The sequence below is a fragment of the Fundulus heteroclitus genome, chromosome 23 (genome assembly GCF_011125445.2).
Source record: "Fundulus heteroclitus isolate FHET01 chromosome 23, MU-UCD_Fhet_4.1, whole genome shotgun sequence".
In the NCBI taxonomy this organism is placed as follows: domain Eukaryota; kingdom Metazoa; phylum Chordata; class Actinopteri; order Cyprinodontiformes; family Fundulidae; genus Fundulus; species Fundulus heteroclitus.
Genome location: NC_046383.1, coordinates 11,830,303 through 11,855,316, shown reverse-complemented (window position 1 = coordinate 11,855,316; position 25,014 = coordinate 11,830,303). Strand labels below are relative to the sequence as shown.

General features: G+C 39.8%; 1 protein-coding gene across 6 annotated transcripts in view; it reads right to left on the bottom strand.

Annotated features, from left to right (window-relative positions):
- LOC105931916 (LIM and calponin homology domains-containing protein 1) overlaps window positions 1-25,014 on the bottom strand; it is a 104,818-nt gene that overhangs the window by 32,065 nt on the left and 47,739 nt on the right. For 4 of the 6 annotated variants that reach the window (XM_036127539.1, XM_036127537.1, XM_036127538.1 and 1 more), the window contains exons 4-9: window positions 23,720-23,826; window positions 17,504-17,534; window positions 13,149-13,259; window positions 11,708-11,906; window positions 2,835-3,093; window positions 12-275 (exon numbers count right to left, since the gene is read on the bottom strand). In XM_036127539.1, coding sequence (XP_035983432.1) covers window positions 12-275; window positions 2,835-3,093; window positions 11,708-11,906; window positions 13,149-13,259; window positions 17,504-17,534; window positions 23,720-23,826 — 971 coding nt within the window. Of the gene's footprint in view, window positions 1-11; window positions 276-2,834; window positions 3,094-11,707; window positions 11,907-13,148; window positions 13,260-16,891; window positions 17,142-17,503; window positions 17,535-23,719; window positions 23,827-25,014 lie in introns of those variants that run through there. The other 2 variants (XM_021320623.2, XM_036127541.1) reach the window with 2 other exon arrangements.

Genomic DNA, 25,014 nt, shown 5'->3' with positions numbered 1-25,014 from the left:
CGGATGTTGACCTTTGTTCACAGTTGACCTTCGGCTGAGTTATGGTGCCTCTGGGGGGCTCCGAGTAGGTCTGGCTGAGGCCACAGCGTAGAGGCTCACTGCTCCTCCTTATTCCCACAGCGTGGATCCTAATGCAAGGTGAGGAGGCGCTCAGCTTCACCTCCTCCTCATCGTCTTTACTGCCGCTCTCCTGAATCTGTGGTTCGGTGGGTGGGGTGGGAGAAGGGCTATGGGACTCCCCAAGTGGGAGGACTAAGACAGGGACTCCATTTGGACTATTACATCATCCATTTACGCCACACAGAGGAAAAAAGATCAGCACGTTGGAGCAAAATAAGTGACATGAGGAGGATTATGGCATGATGGTCACAAGACGTGGAGCACACACGTGAATAGTCAAAGGGAGGAAAAGAAAGGATGAGGGAAAAACATGAAAGAAAAAATGATTTAATGCAATGTTTGGAGAACATAAAAACATTTTAGCAGCAAACTATGGATGAATGGACTGAAACCAATTCCCTGTGAGGCATACGTCAACTCTTTCTAGCTCTTGGGAATTTGAACAATGTGTAAGACTGATTACAAAGCAAACATTTGGCTTTGAATGAATTATCTGCATTTTATCTGTTCATTAAAGCTAAAACGGCGATAGTTGATGTATGTTCAGTCAAATCCAGCTGTGACATTTCACATTTACTGAAGAGGAGGAGGACAGGGAATCCAGCGAGTGAGCAGACATGTGAAACTTGTGATGAAAGGTCTGGACTTTGCTCTCACTGGTGTTAACGTGCCATGCCAATATATTCCAATAAGCCCCTCAGACCTAAAGCAGATTAATTTCAGACTCTCCAGCATGGTTCAAACCCCTGCATCAACGAGAGCCAATGAAAACACACATCTGGCCTCCAACAGCCACTCCTATCATAGTAATATGAAGCGGAGAAAAATAATCAGCAGCTGAAAGGTTTCATACCAGAAATATTCCCGCTGACACGTGCAGCACATTCTCATTTAGCACAAAAGGAAAGCCAACACTGCCGCTGAAGTTGCTGCCTGTTTTATTCCTTCATTAATGTCATATTTCTTTTGGCTCTATCTGCTCAAAGTCATATTTTAATTATTCAGATTTATAGGTGCACCTCAATAAATTAACATAGTAAAAAACTAGAACATCAATGAAAGGTCAATGTGTGTTACTAACTCTGTGAAAAATAACAGAGGGTGACATATTTAACATTTATTTTATTTTGGTTCTAAAAAGACATTTAATTTGATTATTATAAAATACACTTAATGAAAACAACTCAGTTTCCCATAAAATGGCATTATGATAGTGTATTTTAGGGCTGGACGACATAGAAAAAAAAAGCATATTGATAAAATAGAAATCACAGTTAATTTGTTGATAATTATCAATATTGATTGAAACATATATTTTAACTTCAGCCCTGGCCAATTTATGCTGTTGCTTAGTGACCTATTTTTAAATAAAGAACACACAAACACTGATTCAACCCTTTATCCAATCAACTTTTTACCAAAACTCCAAGTTGTTAAAAAAGAAAAAAGAACAAATGCCCTCTGATTCTTTGAAGGGGGCGAAGCTTGGTTCCTGGATCTGCGTTGTGATTGGTTAGGAGGATGTAATGACTGTAATATTAACCTACATGGCTAGAATGCAAAACGAAGGAAAACTGTTATTCGTTAACGTTTTTATTGACACTTTTTTTCTATCACTGATATACGTCTATCGATTGATATTTATATTTTTATTGAATTATCATCCAGCCCTAGTGCATACTCTCAGTACTCAATGCAGTGATAAACTTTGGCTCTGCTGGGGTGTCCAGGAAGTCCAGGTTGCTGTAGCGACCTTCAGCTTGTCACCATTGCTGCCTCTTGTGTCTCATTTTTCTCTTGACAGCAGCGATTATGTTCTTCATGGGATAAGGTCAGAGGGTGATGCTGCCCAAATAGGCCCAGTGTTACAACGGTTCTCAAATGAGGTATTGCTACTCTGGGTAGTATGAACGGGTGCCAGGTGCCATCACCTTCTGTTGAAATGTATCACTGGACTTCAAGCAACAAGGATTCTGTGTCTCGCCTCTCTTCCTCCAAACTCTGGGATCTTCATTTCCAGATGAAATGCTTTTTTCCTTCCGGTCAGTTTTCCAATAACATGTTTGGGGACAGCACTCGGAGGCGCCAGCTCCTTTTGCTATAACCTTCTGCAGCCCAGGCTCCCTGTGTAGGTGTCGTGACTGTCTGTTGGACAACTGCCCAGTCAGCAGTTTCTCCCATGATTATGCAGGTCATAACATAACATTCCTTTAAAGTGTTACAAATAGTTTTCTTGGTCTTAATGTGAAAACTTTCTCAACAACTGAATTTAGATTTTTGATTAGCTGTGGGCCATAATCATTAAAATGAACAGGACATGAAACTGTATAATTCAGGAGTTGAATTAAATTACTGAAATACATGAACTAGTTTGATGATAGAAATAATTATTGAGATGCACCTGAAGATGGCCGGGACATTCAGCTACATTAACTCTCCTTGTGTATGTTTAATGTTCTTCTTCTTCCTTTTATGTTTCACCTGCTCTAAATTAAATACATTGTGTAAAAAGCTTAAAACTACAATAATACAGATAATTATAGATGCCATCTGTAATGTAATTAGCAAAGAATGAGCATAATTAGTAACAGTGACATTAGTTTTGCTGGACATCATTAATACAAACATGTTCCTTCCTTCCTTGCAGACATGAATTTAAAGATGTGACCATGTCTGAACGTTTTATCTCTTTATCTTCTTTTCACGACACTCACCTGCAAGGTCGGTCTACCCCTACAGGCGATGTGGCGGTACTGCAGCTCTTGCGCCCTCCCTCCTCCTTTTCGCACTTTTTCTTGCGAAGCGGCGCCGGCACGTATCCACTCTGGTTGCTCCTGTTGGGCAGGTACTGGTTGAAAGGCATGGCGGTCCGCAGCTCAGTGACGGACGTCCGCCGCGCTAACATGTCGTCCTTGTGGAGATCTGGCATCTTCCTGTTAGGCGTGCCGTCAGACTCTGAGTCACTGCCGCGGCCTAGAGGGAGCCAACAAGGTGCGACAGAAAGATTTTTATCAATGATTTTTTTATCATTACAAACATCCCTTAGAGATGGAAAAATGTTGACCTTGCTACTTCCCTTATCTTCACACAGAGTGGCCGTTCACTGCTAATCAGGATTTAATCTCATTTTGAAAGACCAGCAGCTGATAAGGTTTTCTAATGATCTGGAGTGATGCGGTAAAGGTGAGGGGCAGATTTCTTTCAGATGGGACGAACTTGCATGCTCAGTATGAGGGATTGCTGCAAAGTCTAAAACAGAAATGCAAGTGACTTTCCACTGTTGCTCTGCGCTCGACCAGGTGGAGTCAATGCTGCAGGTCAATGCTGGCTTTCCTCTGATAGAAAACCTTTTAACGAGTTTGTCTGTATGACTGACTTTGTAAAGTGCCTTGAGATGACGTGTTGTGACCTGGCGTTATATGAATAAACTGAATTGAACTTTTTTCTCTCTCCCAGCAGACATCATAGATTGTGAGGTTAGAGAAAAAGACTGAGGAGATGATTCAGCAGAGTTACAAAATGCTTCCTGGCTGATTCCCATTATCCTAATGCAATGAAATGATGCAAACTATAATTACAAGGCAATAACTGAAAAACACGCATTACAGAATCAAGATGTTTAAATTAATAACACATTTTGTCTATCGCCATGACTGTTTTTGCAGTGTAGAACTCAAATATTCTGTCATAAGCACCTCAAATAAGTATTCATAAAAACTATTTTATCACTTTACAATCCCAAACTTCAAAGTACTGTATCTTGTTTGAATTTTGTGTGATAGGAAAAAAAAACAAAATAGCACATAATCATAAAGTGTAAGAAAAATGATATGTGGTTTTAGAAGTAAATGTGAAAAGCGTGGCCCCATTTACCCCGTTACCCCAAAATAAAACCCAACACAACTGATTGCCTTTAGAAATCTCCCAATTAATGAATAGAGTGTGCCTTTATGTAATTTAATCTCAGCTGTTCTGTGAAGGTCTTAGAGGTTTGCTAGAGAGCATTAGTGAACAGACAGCATCAGCTCAAGGAACACAGCAGACCAGTCAGAGAAAGTTGTGAAGATGTCTAAATTCAAGTTGGGTTATGAAACAATGTCCCAAAGGTTCAACTCAGAGCTCTGTTCAAATCATCATTCGAAGATGGAAGCAACTACAAACCTATCAAGACATGACTGTTCACCTAAACCCACAGGCCTACAAACAATAGCACTAATCAGAGCAAGGAGGGAGAGAGTAACTCTGGAGGAGCTGCAGAGATCCATAGAAGAAGATGCTCTGCTCAGATTAGTCAAAAAAAAAACAAAAAAAAAAAATCTACTTTTTTGCCTAAATGCAAAATGCTAATTTTGAGGAGGAAACATAAAAATGCACATCGCCTATAACATGATTCACATGCTGGAGCATGGTGTTGGTAGCACAGTGCTGTCGGGGTGTTTGTCAGAGTTGATGTCAAGAAAACCTGTTAGAGGCTGCAAAAGACAAGACTAGAGTGGGGGGTCACCTTCCAGCAAGACCGCGACCCTAAATATAGAGCCAGAGCTCAGCGTTTAAAAAACAGTAGAACGGACCAGTCCAAGTCCAGACCTAAATTCAACTATGGATCTGTGGCAAGATTTGGCAATTAAGGTTTGATCTGATCTAACAAGCTTGAGCTATTTTGCAAAGAATGGGCAAAGGTTTTTAGTCTTTAAAGGTGCAGCTTCAGTTGCAGTAAAATGTGATTCTTCGAGTTGCGTAAGAAGAGGGCCTGAATGAAAATTAACTCTGGAGACTGCAAAACAACCCCCCAAAAAAACAAGAAAAAAAACAACATCCCAAAAACCACGTAAAAGGCTGAGGCTGTAAAGTGACTAAATGTAGCATGAAGTATATGAAAACTTTTGAGGAAAATTATGTTAATAAATAATTTCAAAGCTTTTTGTTGCAATTCAGAAAGAGTGAATACACTTCAAGATCTTTTTTCCGTTTAAATATCCCATAAACAGTAGTAACTTGCCAAGTCACTGTTTATAACAAACTATGAACACAATGAAAGACAACAAGATAAAGGTGTAAAATCAACTCACAATGAGAAAATATTGAGAATCTTGTCTTTAAATCGAGAGAATATAGTCTTCAGCTCTTAGACCTTATCGGCCCTTACAGCAATCCTATGATTTTATATAAAAATTAAAACAATGCATTCCAGCGGCTGAGCATCAATCAGCCTCAAACAGACTGATAGGCTATGTTTATGAAACAAAGACAGCAACATAAATCATTACAGCATACGGAATATTAGCCTAGGGTATGGAAGAATTTACTTTGAATGCCAGTTTGTCTCCCAGTAACACAATTTAAAGCCGTTCCAGGGTTTCCAATGCTGCTCTTAACACCTGGCTTTGCAGAAGTGCACTCCTCCTGGATTTCCCCCTAACCTGTGGGGTAAATTCCTCCGCAAAATCTCTGAATGTGATCCTCTAATAATAAACAGAGGAGAGGAATGAGAATCATGCTCTTAGAGAAAAGTCACATGATTAAAATTCCTGTAATTTAGTGCTGGCACACCAGTAAGTTACTCCTCCGTTTGTTCATCTATTCCGCCAACATCGTAATAAATAAGTAGCACAAAATGGACACCTGTGGACCAGCTAAGACAAGCTCCTCCACGAACACCTCCTCAAGATGCTGAATCCTTGCGCCAACATCTCTTCGCTTTGAGCGCTTCTGTGTTCAGTCTGAACCATGACTCAGTGTAAGCATGTCCCAACTGTAAACCCCGACTTTCAACCAGATTCCAACCATAAAACAGTCCATTATCTCTGATCCGATACATATGGAAGCAGCCACATCTGTCAGTGGAAACAGACGTCACATTTAGCTTGTGAAAAGCTCTGCTTCGATCAAGTCGTTCCTTCTGGTCTGAGAGGCTGACAGATCAAGCTCTAACCAAAAATAAATAATAAAAAAATAAAAAGAGAGAAAAGGCCTGGAGGCATCCACAGTTCCAACTGTGAATGGCTCGGTTATGACTCCTAACCCATCAATTGGAAACATGAGTTCCTCTTTCATCCATGTAAATCCATCTTTAAGGAGCAACATATGTTTCCCTGGGACACTGTGATGCCTGTGCATATGGCAGCGCTGAGGCTTGGGGGGGGAACATTTCCACGTGTCAGTGCTTCACTGTACCGGCTTTTTGAAAAGCCCACATCAGCAATCACGCTCCCACAGAAGAGGCGAGGGCTGCAGTGTGTTAAATATAAGAAGTAAAACACTGCCAAAGTCCACAAATGAAGAGTGATAGCACTGTCCACAAACTGGTAGCAATAATGTGAAATCCAGTGTTTCCACTTCATAAATCACGTCTGTGCTATGAGCTGCGTTTATAGAAGCCAAGCGTTGGGTATTAGTTCCCTCTTCCCTGTTATACGGACATGCAAACCTCTGGAGTCAGAGAGATACATAAATAACCCAGAAATTGTATTTTAAAGACTGTGACTTTGCCTATACATTATCTGCAACACTGTGATCACTGTACGAGTCTGAAGTTTGATTCTTTAGTTTGCAGGAGGAGGTAATTGATTCTGTCTGAAGCCTTTAGATGCATTAATAACAACATGAAGGGCCCTTTAGGTGACAGTTTATCCTAGCACTAACACAAATATGTTCATTCACACATTTATTATCCTCTTTCAACCTGCATTCTTCTCAACTCCAAACAATACATTCGTCTTACACCTTTTACTGAGGAATGGCCCTTTTCTGTCTGTGTGCGCTCCAACCTTGGAAATGTTATGGGGGAAGATTAAGTGCTGTCTGACTGGCAAAAGGATACACAGGACATTTACAGCAGTGTATCACATTCTTGTAAAGAGTGAGTGAAGAGGTAATAAATCTAAAAAAACACACCTGAATTCTAGACAAGAGGGAATACTTTCAATAAAACCATGTAAACTATCTGAATTCCATCCTTAAGTGGGCGTCTCCAAGCAAAACTGCAAAGCAAAAATCATAGTCTTAATCCTACGAGCTCCTCTGTCACATATTGTCTCATTTACCGGAGCCGTATCCATACAAAGTTGGTGGGGACAAAACAGTGTTGCCAATATCGGATTTCATTCACAGAATGAATTAATCTCTTCCCTCTTTCCCCTAATTACTGTCAAGGTGAAGTCGATTTGCCTTGATGAATGAAGAAAGGGCTTTGTCTGAAGGTCGCGGTAGGAAACCTGGCACATTTGTATGGATGCTCGTAACCGGATGCTTTTGATCAGGGTGTGTAGCCCACATGTGACTGCGGGATCACAGTTACAGTTTTCTGAAACTGAAGACAGCTTGAAATTTTTGATGATTTGTATTTTAATGAACATGTCCAATTTCTGACAGAAACACCCCTTGACCCAAGTAGAAATTTCATTTTGCGCAACTGAAATAAATTCAGTTGATGTCGTTTTTTCAGAGTCAAATTTCATTTCCCAGTTTTTTTGCGAGTTTTGTGATCTTTACGGCACTAAACTGCAAATTAGGTGTTAGCGGAATATGAATGCAAGATGCTTGACAGCATGATAAATCCCCCCTGAGCTATAGGCTGTGAGCAAAATGAATTAGATGAATACTGTGCAGGAAAATTAATGGGTTTCAAAAGTAACGCTTCAGGGAAGTCGTGCAATCAGGTTTACAGCAGCAACCAGGAAAACAACAGAGCCTCTCACGCTGGTTAAGGACTTGTTGAAAATAATGTGACGGTTTATAGTGCCTCTTTAAGAGTTTGTTTTTTATCACTGTCTTTTTATTAAAGTTTTACCCCTTCACACCTACAAATAAGAATTTATGGGTACAGAGAGGTCAGACAAATAGTCTATTTAAACAACATGCTTAAAAAATGTTCTATATAAATAAATAAATAAAAATATCTCATTCTCTTCTTCTCAGGTCACCGCCCTAGACCTGCACACTGCAGCTTTACTGGTGATGGGAAGAGAGAGCACATTTTAATATAAATTAATTCACCTTAAATATAGATTTTAAAATGTGTCAAGAAGGGGGCCCCATGTTTTTTTTTAATTCCTCAGTAAAGTGCTGAAGAAAAGATTTTATTTTTTCCAGGCTCAAACACGACATAAGGTTATATAGCCACTGTATATGAGTTGGAGGAGTAGTATCTCTCTTTGATTAGAATAGCACACCACGCTAACAGAGAACAAAATGGCAACAGCCGTCTTTAAAGGCTGGTACAGGCAACTTCCTGCCACTGATCCCATAAAGAGTCAGGAGAATCTTAGGTGTTACTACGACTCTGAGGAATCTGGACAGGGTAAATAGCTTGTACTTGTATAGCGCATTATCACGTCCAAAGACCCCAAAGCGCTTTACGCTACAATCAGTCATTCACCCATTCACACCCTAACGGTGGTGAGCTATGTTTACAGCCACTGCTGCCCTGGGGCAGACTGACAGACGATGCTACCATACAACGGCCCAACCGGACCCTCTGACCACAGCCAGCAGGCAATGCGGGTGAAGTGACTTGCTCAATGACGAAACGACTGAGATGGTCAGAGCGGGGAATCAAACCAGCATCCTGTCAATTAAAGGACGGTTTCCCTAACGCTTGCGCCACCGTATGGAAAACGTTTGTCCAGAACTGACCAAGACAGGGACAGGACCAGTACATGTGGACCAGTGTGGCCTCTGCAGTTTTGCATTTGTCACAGTATGAGGAAATTTCCCGACAGATATGACAGAGGAGAAGTGAACTCCATGTACGACTATGGCGAGCACACACATATGTAGAATTAATACATTTAGTGTAGAGGCCCATGTCAGACCTGGAAAGGTCATGTCCAAGTCCTCCTTTTCTTGTCATTTCTCCCAATGCCGGATAGCTCCTTACTGCTTAGTAATGCGATGGCGAAGGGCTCCATGGCCAGATTAAAAAGCAGGGGGCTAAGAGGACAGCCCTGGCCAGGTGCCTCTTTGTAATTTAATTGGTTTTGATGTTTGAAAATTAGTACGAACTGTAGCAGATGGCTGATATAATAATTTAATCCATTAAATGAATTTACCCCCAAAACCGAAAGTACTTAAAAAGTTAAATTTCCCGAGAACAGTTCGTTGCTACGTCTACCATGTTTGTATGGCAAACCAGAAGCCCTTCAGGAGGTTTTGTCTTTAAAACCATAAGATGACAAGTCTCAGACTCTTTCTGTTTAACTTCAATAAGGCTGTGTGCGTCTTCAGGTTTTTATTCCAGTGAAACTTAATGACAAAAAGGACAGAGACTACAAACTACAGTCTGATATCAGCAGTTTCCTATGCTCTTCCTTAAAAACAGACACAAACAGGATGCAAAGTGTTGCCATAATGTTCCCACATGCAGTTCAGCAAAGGGAATGACATCATGACGACTCCTGTAAGCTTTTATAAGCTGCTGCTAAACTTTAAAAAGCCACTAATTAACAAACAGCGTGGCAGTGAACAGAATTGAGCTGCAGCGGATGGTTAAATCTGGCATCATAAAAATATTTAAAAAAATAAAAAAATAAATAAATAAATACAATTTCTAAAACATTTTGCTTTGAGGTTTGGATACAAAAATGTATTTCTAGAATTTATGGGGTAAATACCACATATAATGCATACTTTATGTACAATAAATGACACCTTTTACAGGCAGGAGCACAGGTTTTCAATGCAATTATTGTGCAGAGCACAGTGGAAAAGTATTTTTCCCCTTAGATATTTCCACAGTTTTTACTTTTTTGGCAAACTTATGTGAGTCAGATCATCAAACTAATAAATAGAAACAGAATGCCGCTTTTAAATTTTGATTTCTTTTTTTATTATTATGTCAAAATATAATTTATCCTCCATCATCAATTCATTGTGATTAATTAGTTGTTTTTTGGCTCCATTTCACAAGCAACACCCTGGCCTGATTATTGACTGACTTAAAGAATCCAGAAATGTCTTAGAAAGAACCTATTTGACAGCTTAAAGTATGCTGCAAGATTCCTTAAAGCAACAGATCCTGCCCTAATCTATAGAAAAAAAAAAAAGATGAGATGCAGAGTCACTGTCTATCAGTCTGGAAAGGGTTGCAAAGTTATTTATAAGGCTTTGGTGTACCAGAGAAGTCTCTTACCCATACACAGAAAAAAAAAAAAAAAAAAAACACGGAGTGGCCGATCTACCAAGATTCAATTCAATTTTATTGATAAGATTACTCCAGGAGTGCATTAATAAGTCACCTCGGTTACAGAAGACCCCAGAACAACATCTAAAGCACTAAAGACCTCAGCTGCCTCAGAGTCACTGTTCCTGATAAAACAATAAGAAAGTGACTGGGCAGAAATGGCATCAATGGGAGAGCTACAAGACAAAAACCACAGCTGGCCAAAAAGAGCATAATGTCCCATCTCACACATCCCCACAAACGGTTATATTCTTTGGATCGATGAGACATAAGTGGAGCTTTTTGGAAAGTGCGCATCCCATTGCATTTGTTGTAAAACTGACCTAGATTTTCACAAAAAGAATAGTCAACCATGGCCGTGGAAGTATGATAGTCTGAGGCTGTTTTGCTGCTTCAGGACCTGGACCACTTGATGTCACTTACAGAGCCACAAATTCTGCTCCCTCTCAGAAAATCCTTAAGGATGTCCAGCCATCGGTTTGTGGGCATAAGCTCAAACGGACCTAGCTTATGCAGCAGGACGAGAATCAAAAACGCAACAGCTAGTCCACTTCTGTATAGCCTGATAAAAAAAAAAAAAAAAAAAAAATGGGAAGCAACTTTATTTGCCGACCTGTTTTGGTTTACAGCCTTCATGAATGGCCCTGATGACGGCCACAAGCTGAAACATTGGTCAGAAAATTTACTTTTCCAGGATTTCAAGCTTTGCTGGAGTCTTCACCTCGCCGGCTCCTTGACTCTCCACATGCAGATTGGGAGTCAGTGAAGTTGTGCCAGAAACTTTTGGATCTCTTGATCAAAACAAAAAAGATGGTTTCAAGGTGGCCTAGTCAAGGTCCAGACTTAAATCTTAATGAAATACCGTGAAACCGACCTTAACCGGGTTATTTATGCTTAAAAACCCTTTCATGTGGCTGAAAGAAGACTGGGGCTAGTCCCTCCACAGCAATGTAAAAGACTCATTACTAGTTATTGTAAATGCAGTAAGGTGTAAACACTGTTCTTTCTAAATCTAGCTTGGTTTGGATAGTTTTTTTCCTCTAAATGATTAAAATTATCCTTTGAACATTGTGTTTTGTATTTACTCAGCTTATTTTTGATATTAAAACTCACTTTGCGACCTGAAAAGTTGACGTGTGAAAGAAAGCAAAACTTTTTACAGCTCTGTGTACTGGAGCTGCACAGCTTGACTAATGCACAACGAAGCAAGCACTTATTGTTTTGAATAGAAAAGTCAAAAACAAACGTTTTTAAACTGCAGCAAAGTGCTGCTGCGTGATTTAAACTGCAAACCTCAATCAAAAGGCAGTCCTCCTAACAGTAAGAGCACAGTCACTGCCAGCTTGGTCAAGCAGATTTGCATGAACATATAAAATTATAAAGTGAGCGTGACGGATCATTTCCTACCATCGCTGCTGCCGCGTGGCACCAGGACGTCCGGCGACGGAGTCTGCTGCGAGCGCGAGCCGAAGGAGTCCAGGCTGTCGAATGAATCTTCGCGTCCGTGGCGTGGCGGGGAGAGAGAGTCGCTGCGTTCAGAGTCCCAACAGTCGATGTAGCCGCTGTCCCGAATGCTACGCTGAGGACTTTCTGCCGCCTCTGCCTCCTACATTAAAAATAACGATGGAAAAACACAGATGTTTTTTTTTTTTAAATGTGATCTCAAAAGAAAAAAAGGTTAAACAAATATCATTTGATTTAATCCATTGAAAGAAATCCAGCATCCAAATGTTGCATAATGCTTTACACTTGAAACATTTCAGCTAACTTCACTGTCCTCCCACTTCTATTTAGTCAACAACCTTTTCAACATATTCTATTATCGTCTGCCTACATCCTTTCTCATTACTCTCTCTTCACCTTCGGGACCTTTCCCTGTTTTCTGCCGACAGCTGAAATGTTTCTTTGGCACTAATGGAAGGTGGGGAAAGACCTTTCCTCTCAACCAAACGACTTCCTTTTCCTGACCCGTGAACACTCTGCTATACAGCTCCTCCAGATCTGTATGGATCTCTGTATTCTCGAAGGTTTCTCAGTGTGTGGGAACTGTCTCTGACGGTGACATATTTGTTTATCTCCTTTTGGCTCTGTAAGAATGTCCACCGATGGAAGGGCCTCCTTCAGTCTGCTGCCTTCAGAGTAAACATCCACCTGCTCAGTCAGCTCTCGTTTAACAACTGCTGGAAACAATGAGTGCAATGCGTTGCCAATCGGAAATAAATGGATTTTGCAGTTTTGTTGGACTCCCCTGTTATTGCAGTATTTTTTTGTTTTATTATTTGGAAACCTGTTTTTTTTTTTCTCCATATATGAAGTGTGTACATCTGGTAAACTAATTGAGCTGACTTGGCAGTGGTTTCTCTCTTTAATAGACAGTGAAGGGATGTCACAGTGTGGAAGAAATTTCATGGAAGGTGACATCATGGCTATGAATGATTGTCGAATGAAGATTTGTGAAACCAGTTCCAACATTTCTCCGTCCTCCTGGACAGCAACAGCGGGATTTCCAGTGGAGTCTAGTTTATGAAGGTCATGCCTGGACCTCGGGTGGATGATGCTAGCCTCTTTCCTGAGGTCATTTCTCAAATATTTCCAGACATCAGGACTTCTAAAGACAATAGTTTACTGAGTCAAGTGACAAAGCAGAGGCCGAGCCTCGTTTCAGGCCAGGTTGGCTGGACGTTTAGTGACAGCAGGAAAAAGTGTGCAGCCTTCAGCTTTGCAGAATGAACTCAATCTTACCGTTAATGGTTACTGAGGTAAACAACAGAATAAATGTTGTACCTGTACAACAATACTGATTGCAGTTTTATAACATTATTGCTCATTATAATATGACCGCAAAGACCTTTCGCATTTGTGACAGCAAGCCCTCAAACTCTTTTAGGTCCAGCGTGGGCCCGTTGTAGGAGGTGCAGCTGTTGGCAGCCCGACCGAGCCAGTAGATTGTGATTAAAACCTGCAGGGCAGAAATGGATAAAATGATCACAAAACTCAGGTGACATTTGGTTTGTTGGAATGATATGAAACATTAAATATGACAGAATAATATGCCTGATCAAAGCAACATAACTTAGAATGACCTCCTGGTAGATATCATCAAAGTGAGACACATGAACATATTTCTGCACAGTACACTATAAATTATTAATAGAAAATTGTTTCAAATATTTACTTGTCAATGTGGTAAGTAACACAAACGTATGTATGAGTTGATGCATTATCCATACAAAACATGTCATGACAGGCTGCTTCTTTACATACCTAAAAAAAGATGAGTATGAACTAACAAACATGGCATTTTGTGATAAATTACTTCTTAACTTTATGGAATATCCATTTAAACTTATGCTTCTCAATCTTTTCCTTAAAAAAATACTATGGTTGTAAACAGACGTCTAAATGATCGTGTATGTCTGTTTAGGCCAAATTATTTGTCTACAGCCAAATAATATGCAAGCAACAAACTAAAATGGAAGGTATACGTTTTAGAACTTCTAAAAGTCAACACTGTAGTCTTTACATGAATAAAAAGGATAAACAGAAATCGTCACTATGAACTGGAAATTCAGCTGCAGCAATCCAACCAAAGTGATCAGTTTTGAGCAACACCGGCTTGCAAAAGCGTTCCTACCTCTGAACCTTTTCACAATGTATCACATTACAGACACAAACTTCAAGGTGTCTCACTAGCATAGCATCTGACTGACAACACAAAGTAAAGCATAAATGTAAGAGGAGGGATTGCAATCCGATCGTGCAATTTTGTGCATGTAAACATAGCTAGTGTCTTATAAAGGTGCTGCTTTCTTTCTTATTTTTATGTTGAACATATCTATGATATCAGAATATGTAATATTATCTGTTAATAATTGTACAGTATGTTTCCCCTTGGGATAAGCTTTTCTCCTCTGTTGAAGAGCTTAAAGGAGCTATAAGTAGTACTGATACCTTGTGGCTCAAATCGGTAAAACGGCTTGCCAATCACAACGTTTTTAAATGGCGTGTTGCTGTTGGGAATTTTTACTTATGTGGGACAGGTCTATGATGTTGTATTCATGGTTCTGGGTTGTTTTCAGATGATGAACTGAACCTTGATCTGTTTAATGTTAAAAGCTTGGAATTTAAGTTTAGAAAATAATTCTGACTTAACATTCACCATAACTTTTTGATGGCTGTTGTCTAGGAAGCCTTTGATTTCTTCACAGAACAGCTGTATTTATGCAGAGATTAAAGTAAATACAGATGGCCTATAGGTGCCTGCTGAAAGCAATTGTTTGCACTGGATTTTATTTACAGGTATTGGAGTAAAGGAGGCTTCATAAAAATGCAGATGGACTTTGAGAAGTGGAAGGAAAATTGCAATATGAGAAATATAAGAAATAACTATCAATCACGTGCTGCTTTGTGTGCGTTTGTCATATACTATTCAGATTAAATACACAAAGTGGATGTTCAAGGGTATGACTACTCATGAAGGCACTGTGAAGAGATGTAACACTTGGATGTTGTTGAAAAGAATCAGTATTCCTTTGAATATTTTTCACATTAGAAAGTTTCTCTCCTGTTTAGTGCCGTTCAGCTCTAAATTTTACCAGACTCACCAGAACTAATGGGACCTTTATTACGGCCAAAAACCCAGCCACACACCCCTTTCTGGGACAGATATTGACATTAGAGTAGCCGCTGTGATTTATTGGATACATGATTGGATCTTGAATACAGAAACTCTGCTGCAGTAGCAGCTGAATTACTCTGTTGTTCAGTTGCACCAACATTTGCAACCTAAGTCTCCGGAAGTCACAATGAGTGTGAAAGACGAAAGAAAGCTTACTGCACTAATCGTGAGTTTCTTTGTAGTCAGCTTAACGTGTAAAATGCAAAACGTAGCGCCTGAGCCTGAGATCACACAGGGCTGCACCTTCAGCACTGTTGGCAGGGTGCTTCCAGCTATATTTACAGTGTCCATGTCAACCTGCACTCCACAGGGAAAGCTTTGATAAGAGGCCCAGCCAGGCTTAATGTGTTTATTGGAGTTGCACTGTCAATGTAAACAGCTTCTGCCATTTAAATACACAGAGAGGACCAGCCAAGGGATGGGCCTGCTCATCAGAGGGAAGCACGAAGTTTAAACTTTAAAAAGCAATAAGTTCTTTATCTTGAGTCCATTAGAAGCTTAAAAAGCATGTTTTTTAAATCTTATTTTTGGTGAGCATTTCAAAACTCCATATTCTTCAAAAGAAACTGACACTTTATTTTAGTAGTTTATAAGTCCATACATAGATGGACTTATAAAGTTTTAGTTGAGCTGTTTCCAAAATAATAGTTTGACTGCTAGATAACTAGTAAATCACAGACTAATTATACGTATAAATGATCCACTTGCATAGCCAATGTGTGGGTTTCTAATATAAAGTATTATATATAGGAGTAGAAAAAAAGTTGCTATGACAGAATCATTGGGAGGAAAATGGTGATACATGCATGCCCCGTTTAGTAAAGATGAATGGGACAAAAATATGGAGTCAGAATTTGTGCAGGCTGATAACTGAGGACTTTTAAATCCCTCCAGAGGGTGCCGGTCTGCTGGGTCTCAAGCTACTGCTTTATCAACTGGAGCTGAAGTCTCTGATTCCACTGAGTTCTGAAGAGGACATGTTATGCACTGATACACCTGCTTGCTTTTGATAATTTTCAACATTCTGGGCAACTGTTTACTTGTTTTCTTTAACTCTTTTACACATTTCTCAACTTTGGCAATGGACATCAGTATTTATCCAACTACCATGAGCTAAAAGCCTAAAAACACTGAAAAGGACAGTTTAAAACATGCTGGCCTTTCAGCCGTATCACAAGCATCATGTAGCACCCTTAGCAACAAAGTGCAGCACTCCAGTGTCACCAGTTTAATGGGCACATCTCCAGTGAATGTAGGTCACCACCAAATGTGTCCCACATGCTCACTATTGAGCCGTAAACACATCCGTATTGATCCCGAACACCAAAACCACGGCGAGCAGCACCGCGTTTCTGTGCCAGCGCGATTTACACGAGCAACGGCACACCAACAGGCTGACAGCCGTACCCAAGTGAGACTTCAGCGTCAGCACTGACATGCAGCGGGTGAAAGAAAACATTTGTTTCAAACACGTAAGCCGAGTTTTGAGTGACAGCAAAATCAACAACAGGCCTCAGGGAGAGAGGCGAGGAGAAGTGTGTCACATTGACTTTACCTCATCAGCTTCAGCAGCTGTCTGCTGTGACACACGGCCTGTTCTACTGGAAAGCAACAATCAGCTCTTTATTTCACATCAAAACACACAAAAGGTTACAAAACACCTAAAAAAATGTGCCAAAGATGCCAACAACTATTCACTTACAAGAATGACTGCAAGTCCTTTAGATCTTTCATTAGGAAGTAAAAGGCACAACTGGCTCCTGGCCCCTTCATACGGATTTTCCTACATAACAAGCCCATTACAACTATAGCAATACCCCTCCAGGCGGCTTCTTTTCAAGGTAGCATCAAAGCTGTTTGCTAAACACCTTTGTGACCACATCAGCAGATTCTCCTCACAGCAGGTTCTTCACCTCTCAATATTTGATGCGCTGCAGAGACTGCTGCTGTCCAATCCCGGTCCTCAGTCCTCAGCATGCAGGGCAAATCCACTGTGCACGTCACGCAAGCAGGTCCAGGCTAAAGCATCGGCGGTTGCTAATTTGTGAATCATTTTCTCTGCAGCTGCTAACTGCAGACTCAGTGTGTTAAGTCAGCCAAACGAGCCGGCAGGAGAGGTGAGGTCTGCTGTGTGCACCCCGGCATCACACAGAGAGAGTGAGGGGACAGAGAACGAGTGGGACTGCTCTGACTGCAGAGTGGGCAGGGCTAGAAAAAAAATGCCTTCTGCTTCTTAAAGAGGACATTTTTAAAAGCAGGGCAAGGAGATGTTGGAGCAGACACTGAAGGTAGAAAGTAAAGTTAATAAAAAAAACTGTTTCTGCAGGACGGAAAAAATGTCTAACTCAGCAAAGAGACTATGACGGCATGAAATTCAACAAGCCTAATTGGAGACGAAGCATATAAAATGCAGATGAAAACAAAGATAGTCACAGAAGCCCAAGCAGACAAACTACCAGTTTTAAAACAATCATGCATTTAGCTCAGAAACAAATTAGAGTATTCAATGCAGTGGGGACACTTACATTTTTGAGCCTTCGGCTGCAGTCGCTTCCCCTGGAGAGAGAAACCAGAAACATAAAGAAAAGTATGAGATGCCAAACTAAAACAGAAGACGAGTATAGAACTTTTTTTTATTAACACCCCAAAAACGGCAGTAGCATCATAACTTACTGCAATCATCTGCTGAGGCTGCACAGCTTCTTTTTACACAGCAGTTCCAGCAGATCTTGCGTGTTTTTTGTTTGTTTTTCAGTTTTGAAGTGTTAAATAATAAATGCAAACTTGATCAGAACCAAATATTTATATAAAACATAAACACATATGCGCATTAAATATTTTACACTATGCATTACAGTTCATTTAAATTATTCTGTTGATCAAATTTCAGTTTCCTGCCTAAAGTCTTTAAATTGATGACCACAAAGAGAGCCTGCCTGTGTAATGTGACCTTCTCTGCTGAGCGCAGATATCCACAAACAGAGCTTCAAGTGGGAAAAATTGGAGCTGAAACAGTATTAGTTACGTTTTATTATCAACAAGTCATATTCAAGTCTGTGTCCAATCAGATATATGTTTCTATTGAACGCTTTCCACATTTTAGGGTAACTTTTTGTCAGACATAATAGTAGCTGTCATAGCTGAGTTAACCAATGCCGGAGCAACATATAAAGACTGACCTGTAGAAATATCTGTTAACACTAGGAAGAAGAATGGGAGAAACTAAAGCATCCTGAACATCACTGGTGAGTAATTTGCACTGATTAAAGGTAGTCTGTTATTTCAATGCATGTTAAAGCTTCTACTTTAAAAGAACATTGACATATGATATTCATTTTCTAAACTTTAAAGAAGTACTGAACTGAGATGTGGTACCACTTGTTTTCAGTGACTCAGATCGTAATCAGGGACAAATAAAATCTTCCTCAGAAAACCATATCTAAAACCGAACCTTGCCACTATAATCAACATTTTTTCAGAAAATATGAATTCTCTTCTTTGACACATGAATAGTGACAAACATCTAATAATAAACGCATACGAAGAACCAAGTTGTAACTACATTGAGGTTTATTAATGCTTGAGGTAAAAAAAAAAAAAAACAATAGCAAACCACAATTTTAAAGATGAATTATTTTTAAATGATCCTAAGAAGTTGCACATTCCTTTGAATCTGAGTATGCTACTTCTAATACCTGTAGTCTCTTATTCTGACTTTGTTTTTACATGTCAACACCTTAGTGTGAGCCTGCATGCTCATATTTTCCTTTCATTTTAATGCTGGTATGCCTGAGTTTCCCCACTGAGCGACAATAAAAGTTATTTCATCTTTCTAAAGCAATACCAGGTTGCAGTAATACAATCAAATTCCTACATTATGACAGGGTTGTAATTTGGTTCCAGGCCCTGAGGGTCAATGAGCCAAACTACCTCTGCAGGTAAGTGACACCTAAACTGCAGGTATTTGAGTTTCCCAGAGACCCGAGAAACAAATAGTGAGACAGAAGGTGAGGAGGAAGGTGGATGTAGCTGCAGGGAATGATCCGTGCACACTTCCTCTATTGTTCGTCCTATTCCTCTGTCAGCTGAACAGACATGAGGACATGCAGCTTTTTCTCTGCCACTGCCCTGCACAAACGATTCACATTCCACAAGATATGAGGTAGCATGTAAAGGCTACAGTCAACCAAAACAAGCGTGACATTACTTCTACCTGAACTTGTTGGTTAGTCGTTTGATTGGAGCAAAGTTGAACAAGGTTTTGTCATATATAAAAAATTATTCATATGTCATTACCTTTTCAAAAACACACATTTAGCATGCATATTAAGATGTATACATAAAATAAATTAACCAAAATACTTTGAGTAAAAAATATTTGCGAGAAAAATAAAAAGGATTTTATTAAAAACAAGTTTAAATATTGTTTCTTTTTATTAGGATTATTTACAGATTTATTTTTTGCTCAGGTGCTTATGAATTACCATAATAAGGATGTAATCTATTAGACAATACAGACTAAAAGAAAAATTTTCTTCACTATGGACTTTTTCACTTTTCAGCTTTAAGGTGTATCCACCTTGTCAGTTCACTGTAGTGTAGACAGGATCTCAAATCTTGCATTTTCTTCTTAGTTCAAGTATTCACTATAAAGTTTTTTTTTTGTGTGTGTGTTTTTATGTGGTTTTTATTATTCGTTTGTTGCACAGACAACACAACCAATGCAGGAGCTCAGCATATGTAGCCAAACAAGCCATACGTTAAATAAAAAGTGACATTTAATTTACATCCATTGTGAAAATACTTTGGTTGCTTGAGTCAAATAGTTTTTCAATTAGATCTTAAAAGACTAAGCAAGGAAGTAAAGTTAATGCAAATATTTAGAATTTTTATGACTAAATTACATATTTTAAATCCTTCACATATATGTAAATATATAAAGATAACTGCTAGGGGCAACTTCCTAGAACTATTTAGTCAAAGCTTCAAGCAATTTTACAGATAGCAAAAGGCTGTTTTTCTTATGTGTGAATTTTTTGAAAAAAGGTGCATGACACAATAAATAATCTTCTTGGGAGTAAAGAAGGCATAGAAGCAGCGGCAGATTTTAATGCTAAAATACTTCCATCAGGCATAACATTATGGTGACTGAAAGGTGAAGTGAAGAACAGAGATCCTCTCTTAAGAATGGAACATTTTAGTAGCCTAGATGACATGCGAGACGTAGCAAGTGAAGTTTGTCTTAAAAAATGACGAATCAGAAGCAGGAAACATGGCAGTGATCTAAAGATTTCAGCGAGTTTTGACCAGAGCCAAACTAGTATGGGAGAACGGTCAGGGGTCTTCAAAACTACGGCTTCGGTGGGGTGTTTTCAGTCTGCAGGGGTCAGCATCTACCTGAGAGATCTACTGAATGGACAATGGTGAACCTGTGTGTGTGGAGAGAAGGCTGGTCTGTGTAGTCCGATCAAACAGGCCAGTTACTGTAACTCAAACTGCAGAAAAAGTTAATGCTGCTTCTAAAAGAAAGGCCAATCCATGTTGACCCCTGCTGAGTTTGAGGTCTTCTCAAATCCAGTTGAGCATCAGGGAGACGTTCCGCACAAGCAACTCCAGCCCATGGAGGCTTCCACCATGCAACTTACTCAACTTGGAGGATCTGCGGCTAAGTTGTCTGTTCACACTATCAGGGTCCTCGTGGCATCGATACCTTGACAAGTTGGGGGGGGGGGGGCTCTTTAAGCACAAGGGGGACAAGAACAGTGCTAGGCGAGTGGTCATAATGTTATGCCAGATCAGTGTAGTTCTGAGCTTTGATTTCTTTAAAGCTGAGTGAAACGTTTAATCCGCATTTGATCTTCTTTTGCATTGTAAATATGTCACTAGAGTTTATGGACCTCTCCAGTTCTTTGTTCAAACGTCCCTTTACAGATGAATAAACAGCAGCTCAGATCTGTCTGAGTGCAGCACAGAAAGTGTCTTCTGTCACCGAAGGGCAAGAAAACAGCATCCTGTTCAACAGAGGGTTACATAAGCACTGGAAATAGCACAGGGGCACTGGAACAATGACACCTCAGTTTCCTCCCAGGTCCATGTTAATGCTGCAGACTTCCCTTGTTTTTTTTTTAGGTTCCACAGAATTAGCACATTCACCAAATCAACCGGGCATGATGATCCTTTTTTTCAAAGAATCAGTCCCCAGTGGAGACAGTGTTCCTGAAGTGTTGTTGCTGGTATTCTAAGGTACAAATCCTACTTCGAGGTTACAGGATTTTATTACTTTTGCATGCCAGGGTTAAAGTGCCTTTCAGGTGCAACAAACCGGAGACTACTGGGCCTTCCAGAGCACAGAAATATGTGGAACACTCAAAAGGTTGATTCATCCTTTGTGGTAGAGACCCTAAAGCAGTGAGTGAGACAATGAGATCTGAATTCACATATGGTTTCATAACTGCATGAAAGTATTTAAATAGAAAATAAAAGATTGTTGAGGGCATTTAAACTAGTAAGAGTATGTGTTATTTTCTCACATTATTGGTTAAACATCAACAAAACAAACAGTGGACGTTTAGATCGGAACGTCGGTATAAAACTGAGGCTCAATGAATGCAAAAGACTGACATTTGCACATACCTTCATTATAAAATGTATGTAAACATTAATTGCCACACATTCAGACATCTCAGTTCTTCCACATACTTCCCTGTCCTGACAGAATCCCTCAAGTAGCTTCTCCCAACACCAGCTAAGATTAGCCCTTATCCTCTCATCTGATCTCCAGAAGCTGCTTGCAAAACAACTCTGTGAATGAAACCCTGTTAAACACATTTAGCATGAGAACATGCTAACCACACTGAGAGACACCCACACATTCAACCACTTTATATATATATATATATATATATATATATATATATATATATATATATATATATATATATATATATATATATATATATCAAAACATAACGTGTAGTTGACTTTGTTTCCAAGCAACGAAGCAGGAGTCATGGCTGACTGAGTGATGCAAAGTCTTTTGTTGCACTTGGACAGAGAGCAGTTGTGTCAAACAGATATGCCATTGTTTCCATGTTGACAGGCTTGTACAAACTTCCATTCACTGTCATTTACTAATTTATGTTGCAGTGAGCTGCATGATTGTCTAATGCAGGCTGACTGACAGCCCGACACGAGGAAAGAAAAGCACAATCAGTGCTTAACACAAGCTTTCTATTGACATACAGCTGCAGGGCTCAGCAGTGTACGGTCCATAAAGCAAAATAAGTAAATAAATACATAAATAAAGGAAGAAAAACAATGTGTGCTGGTGAACATCAACTGCAACGATAAAGATTCATTGCTTTGTTTAATTTTAAAGCGACAAATATGACTTATAAAGCTATCTTTAAAATTCAAGCGTAACAACAAACTGTTCATTCAGAGAACGCAAATGAACATAAATGTGAATAATAAACATCGTAAATACAGTAAGTACTCTGTCAAAGCAGCAAGAAAAATCTGTAAATCCTTTAAGTGCTCAATCACTTCGCTGACTAATCTGGGTATATGAAGTTATAACTCAACTTCCAGGACAAACACGACATGCATCATCTGATTTATTCACAGACACGTGATTAGGGTTTTAAGACGTGGTTAAAATGTGACCCCAAAGTTCACACAGGGTTTTGTTAACAAGCTGCAAATATAACCTAAAAGGGAAGCACATGTCAAAGTAACCAAAAATCTGAAAGAAAATGACCAAATGTTTTTTAAATAGGACTTATTATAATACGTCCTATTTGACATCCCAATGATGCCCCATTCTGAGGCCATCAGATATAGGTAGTGTAGCGAGTAGTGTAGCGAGTCCACAATGCCTTGCATGTTACCAATGTTCCCATAGCTTTAGAAGAAAAACACTGCATCAATTATGCTTTATTAAAATATTTATCCTTTATGACACACATGGTCTGGTGTGAAACAAAGGTTTATCTTAGTCTTCTTTGAATAAATCACACAGTTCCAGCTAAATTCCAGAAACATCTTCATGTTTGTAGGAGAGTAAAGCTCTGGCATGCTTCCCAAACCACCGTTTGACGTGTGGGTAGCCTCGCAAACTTGTTGTGGAGACTTTGTGACCCCAAGACCGACTTTGATGTAGTTCCCCAACAGATCTTAAGATTTTATCCGTCGTTAACCACTCGGCTCACTGTGTGTGGCACCAAGATAAACACGAGTCCTCATCCAGCCGGGGGTAGGTGTCTAATAAAGATGGACCTCGTGTCAAACTTATACCCAAGGAAAACTGGCAAACAAGAACTCCTGATTAGAAGTTCCTTAAACCTCTGATTTAAGAACGCAGGCATAAAAGGATGCTTTAGATAGTTTTAATTAGCACTAACTATAAAACTTCCAGCAAATGAGTGAAAAACTATTATTTCCTAACAAGGGATTTTCCCCCCATGGAGTAAATGTATGTAAAAGTTGGATTTTTCTAATGTTTACAGTGTATGATTATAATACTGCTATAAAATATTACATTCATCTACACATGTTTACCAGGGATATAGTTCTCTATATCTGTAGTCGTCATTGACTGTTTACTTGTGCCCAGTGTCTTTTAGTAAAGAAAGGAAATTCTAAATATCCCTCAGCTAGTTTAATATAGTATCATCAGCTCGGGGGGGGGGGGGGGGAATTGTAAGACAGAAGGGAAGAAACACTGAAGCTTTGAGTCTTACTTGGCAGCAGGACGTGTCGAAGTGTCCTGCAGGTCTCCAGGGTCAAACAGCTGGGAGCCTTTCAGCCCCAACTCCTCACAGCCTCGCAGAAAAACACTGAGGTTGTCCTGTGAGGAAAGCAAAGCAACACCAGGTTACGACCAAAATCAAAGCATGCAACGACTCGCCTAAAGAGTCTGTCTCAGATATAAGAATGAACTGTAATGTGCAGGAGACTGATCAGGTCAGGGGAAGCTTTTACTGCATATTAATGCAAAGTGCCTAATATGGCCATCACATCAGGTTATCTTAAAAACCTGAAGTTTTCTGAATCTTTAGCCAAAACAAGCCTTCAGTGTAAATCTGGATACCTGCTCAACAGGAAGGTGACACCAACAGGTATTATGTCCCGGGTTTGTTGATCTCCTTTCTCAGGTTCCACCAACTTTCACTCTTCAGCTTCTGGTTTGACACAATATTTTTTTTTCTTCTTGTAATCTGTCACCAGGACACTCCTTTTCCTTGATCATTGCTTTCCTTCTTGTCTTACTATTTCAGCCCTGACCGCTGCAGTCCTTCGCTCTTCCCCCGTGTCTGCTCTGACTTACTCTTTGTTGGATGCAACCTGAGTCAAGTTCTCTCGTGTTCCCAGGTCCCCCCTCTCTCTCTCTCTCTTTGTGTTTCTTTCTGAGGGCTACAACTAAAGCCCTTCCCTCTCTTTCCCTCTCAGGGTGTCACCATTTCCTCTTCACCTCAATTGTACTAGGCCCTCTCCTTTCCCTGTTAACATGATCAAATTCACATACAACATGAGCTTATTCAGATCAAAAAACACACCCTCGGGGGTTCTTAACCAAACTTGGAGCAAAAGGATATTTGTTTTGTTTTTTAACACACAAGCAGGGCATAGGAATACATGCATGGCTACAAACACAAGCAGAACGTGGAAAACACTTGTTCTCACGGTCCTTTTGCACTTGGAGCAAAACAGTGGCTCTACACCCACCCAGCGGCTTCCTGTGTTTTTGGGACGGGGCCATCTGCGCTCTCCTGGTGGGGGAACCCCACCCACAGACACAAACACTCGCACAGCCATGTCTTTCAGAGAGGACTCAGCACTTTCCTCAGCTGGTTTAATTTCAGTGAGGGCTCACTAACGCTGCGATTAACTGCATCGTGTACAAAACTGATAAAGAATGTTTTTTTTTTTTCAATTTAGAAAGACTGCATTTTATTTTAAAAGTATCATGGGTGTTTTAATGTTAAAAATAAGGTAACGAAATTGACTCCCCCCCCACACCAAAAAAAAAGGTTAA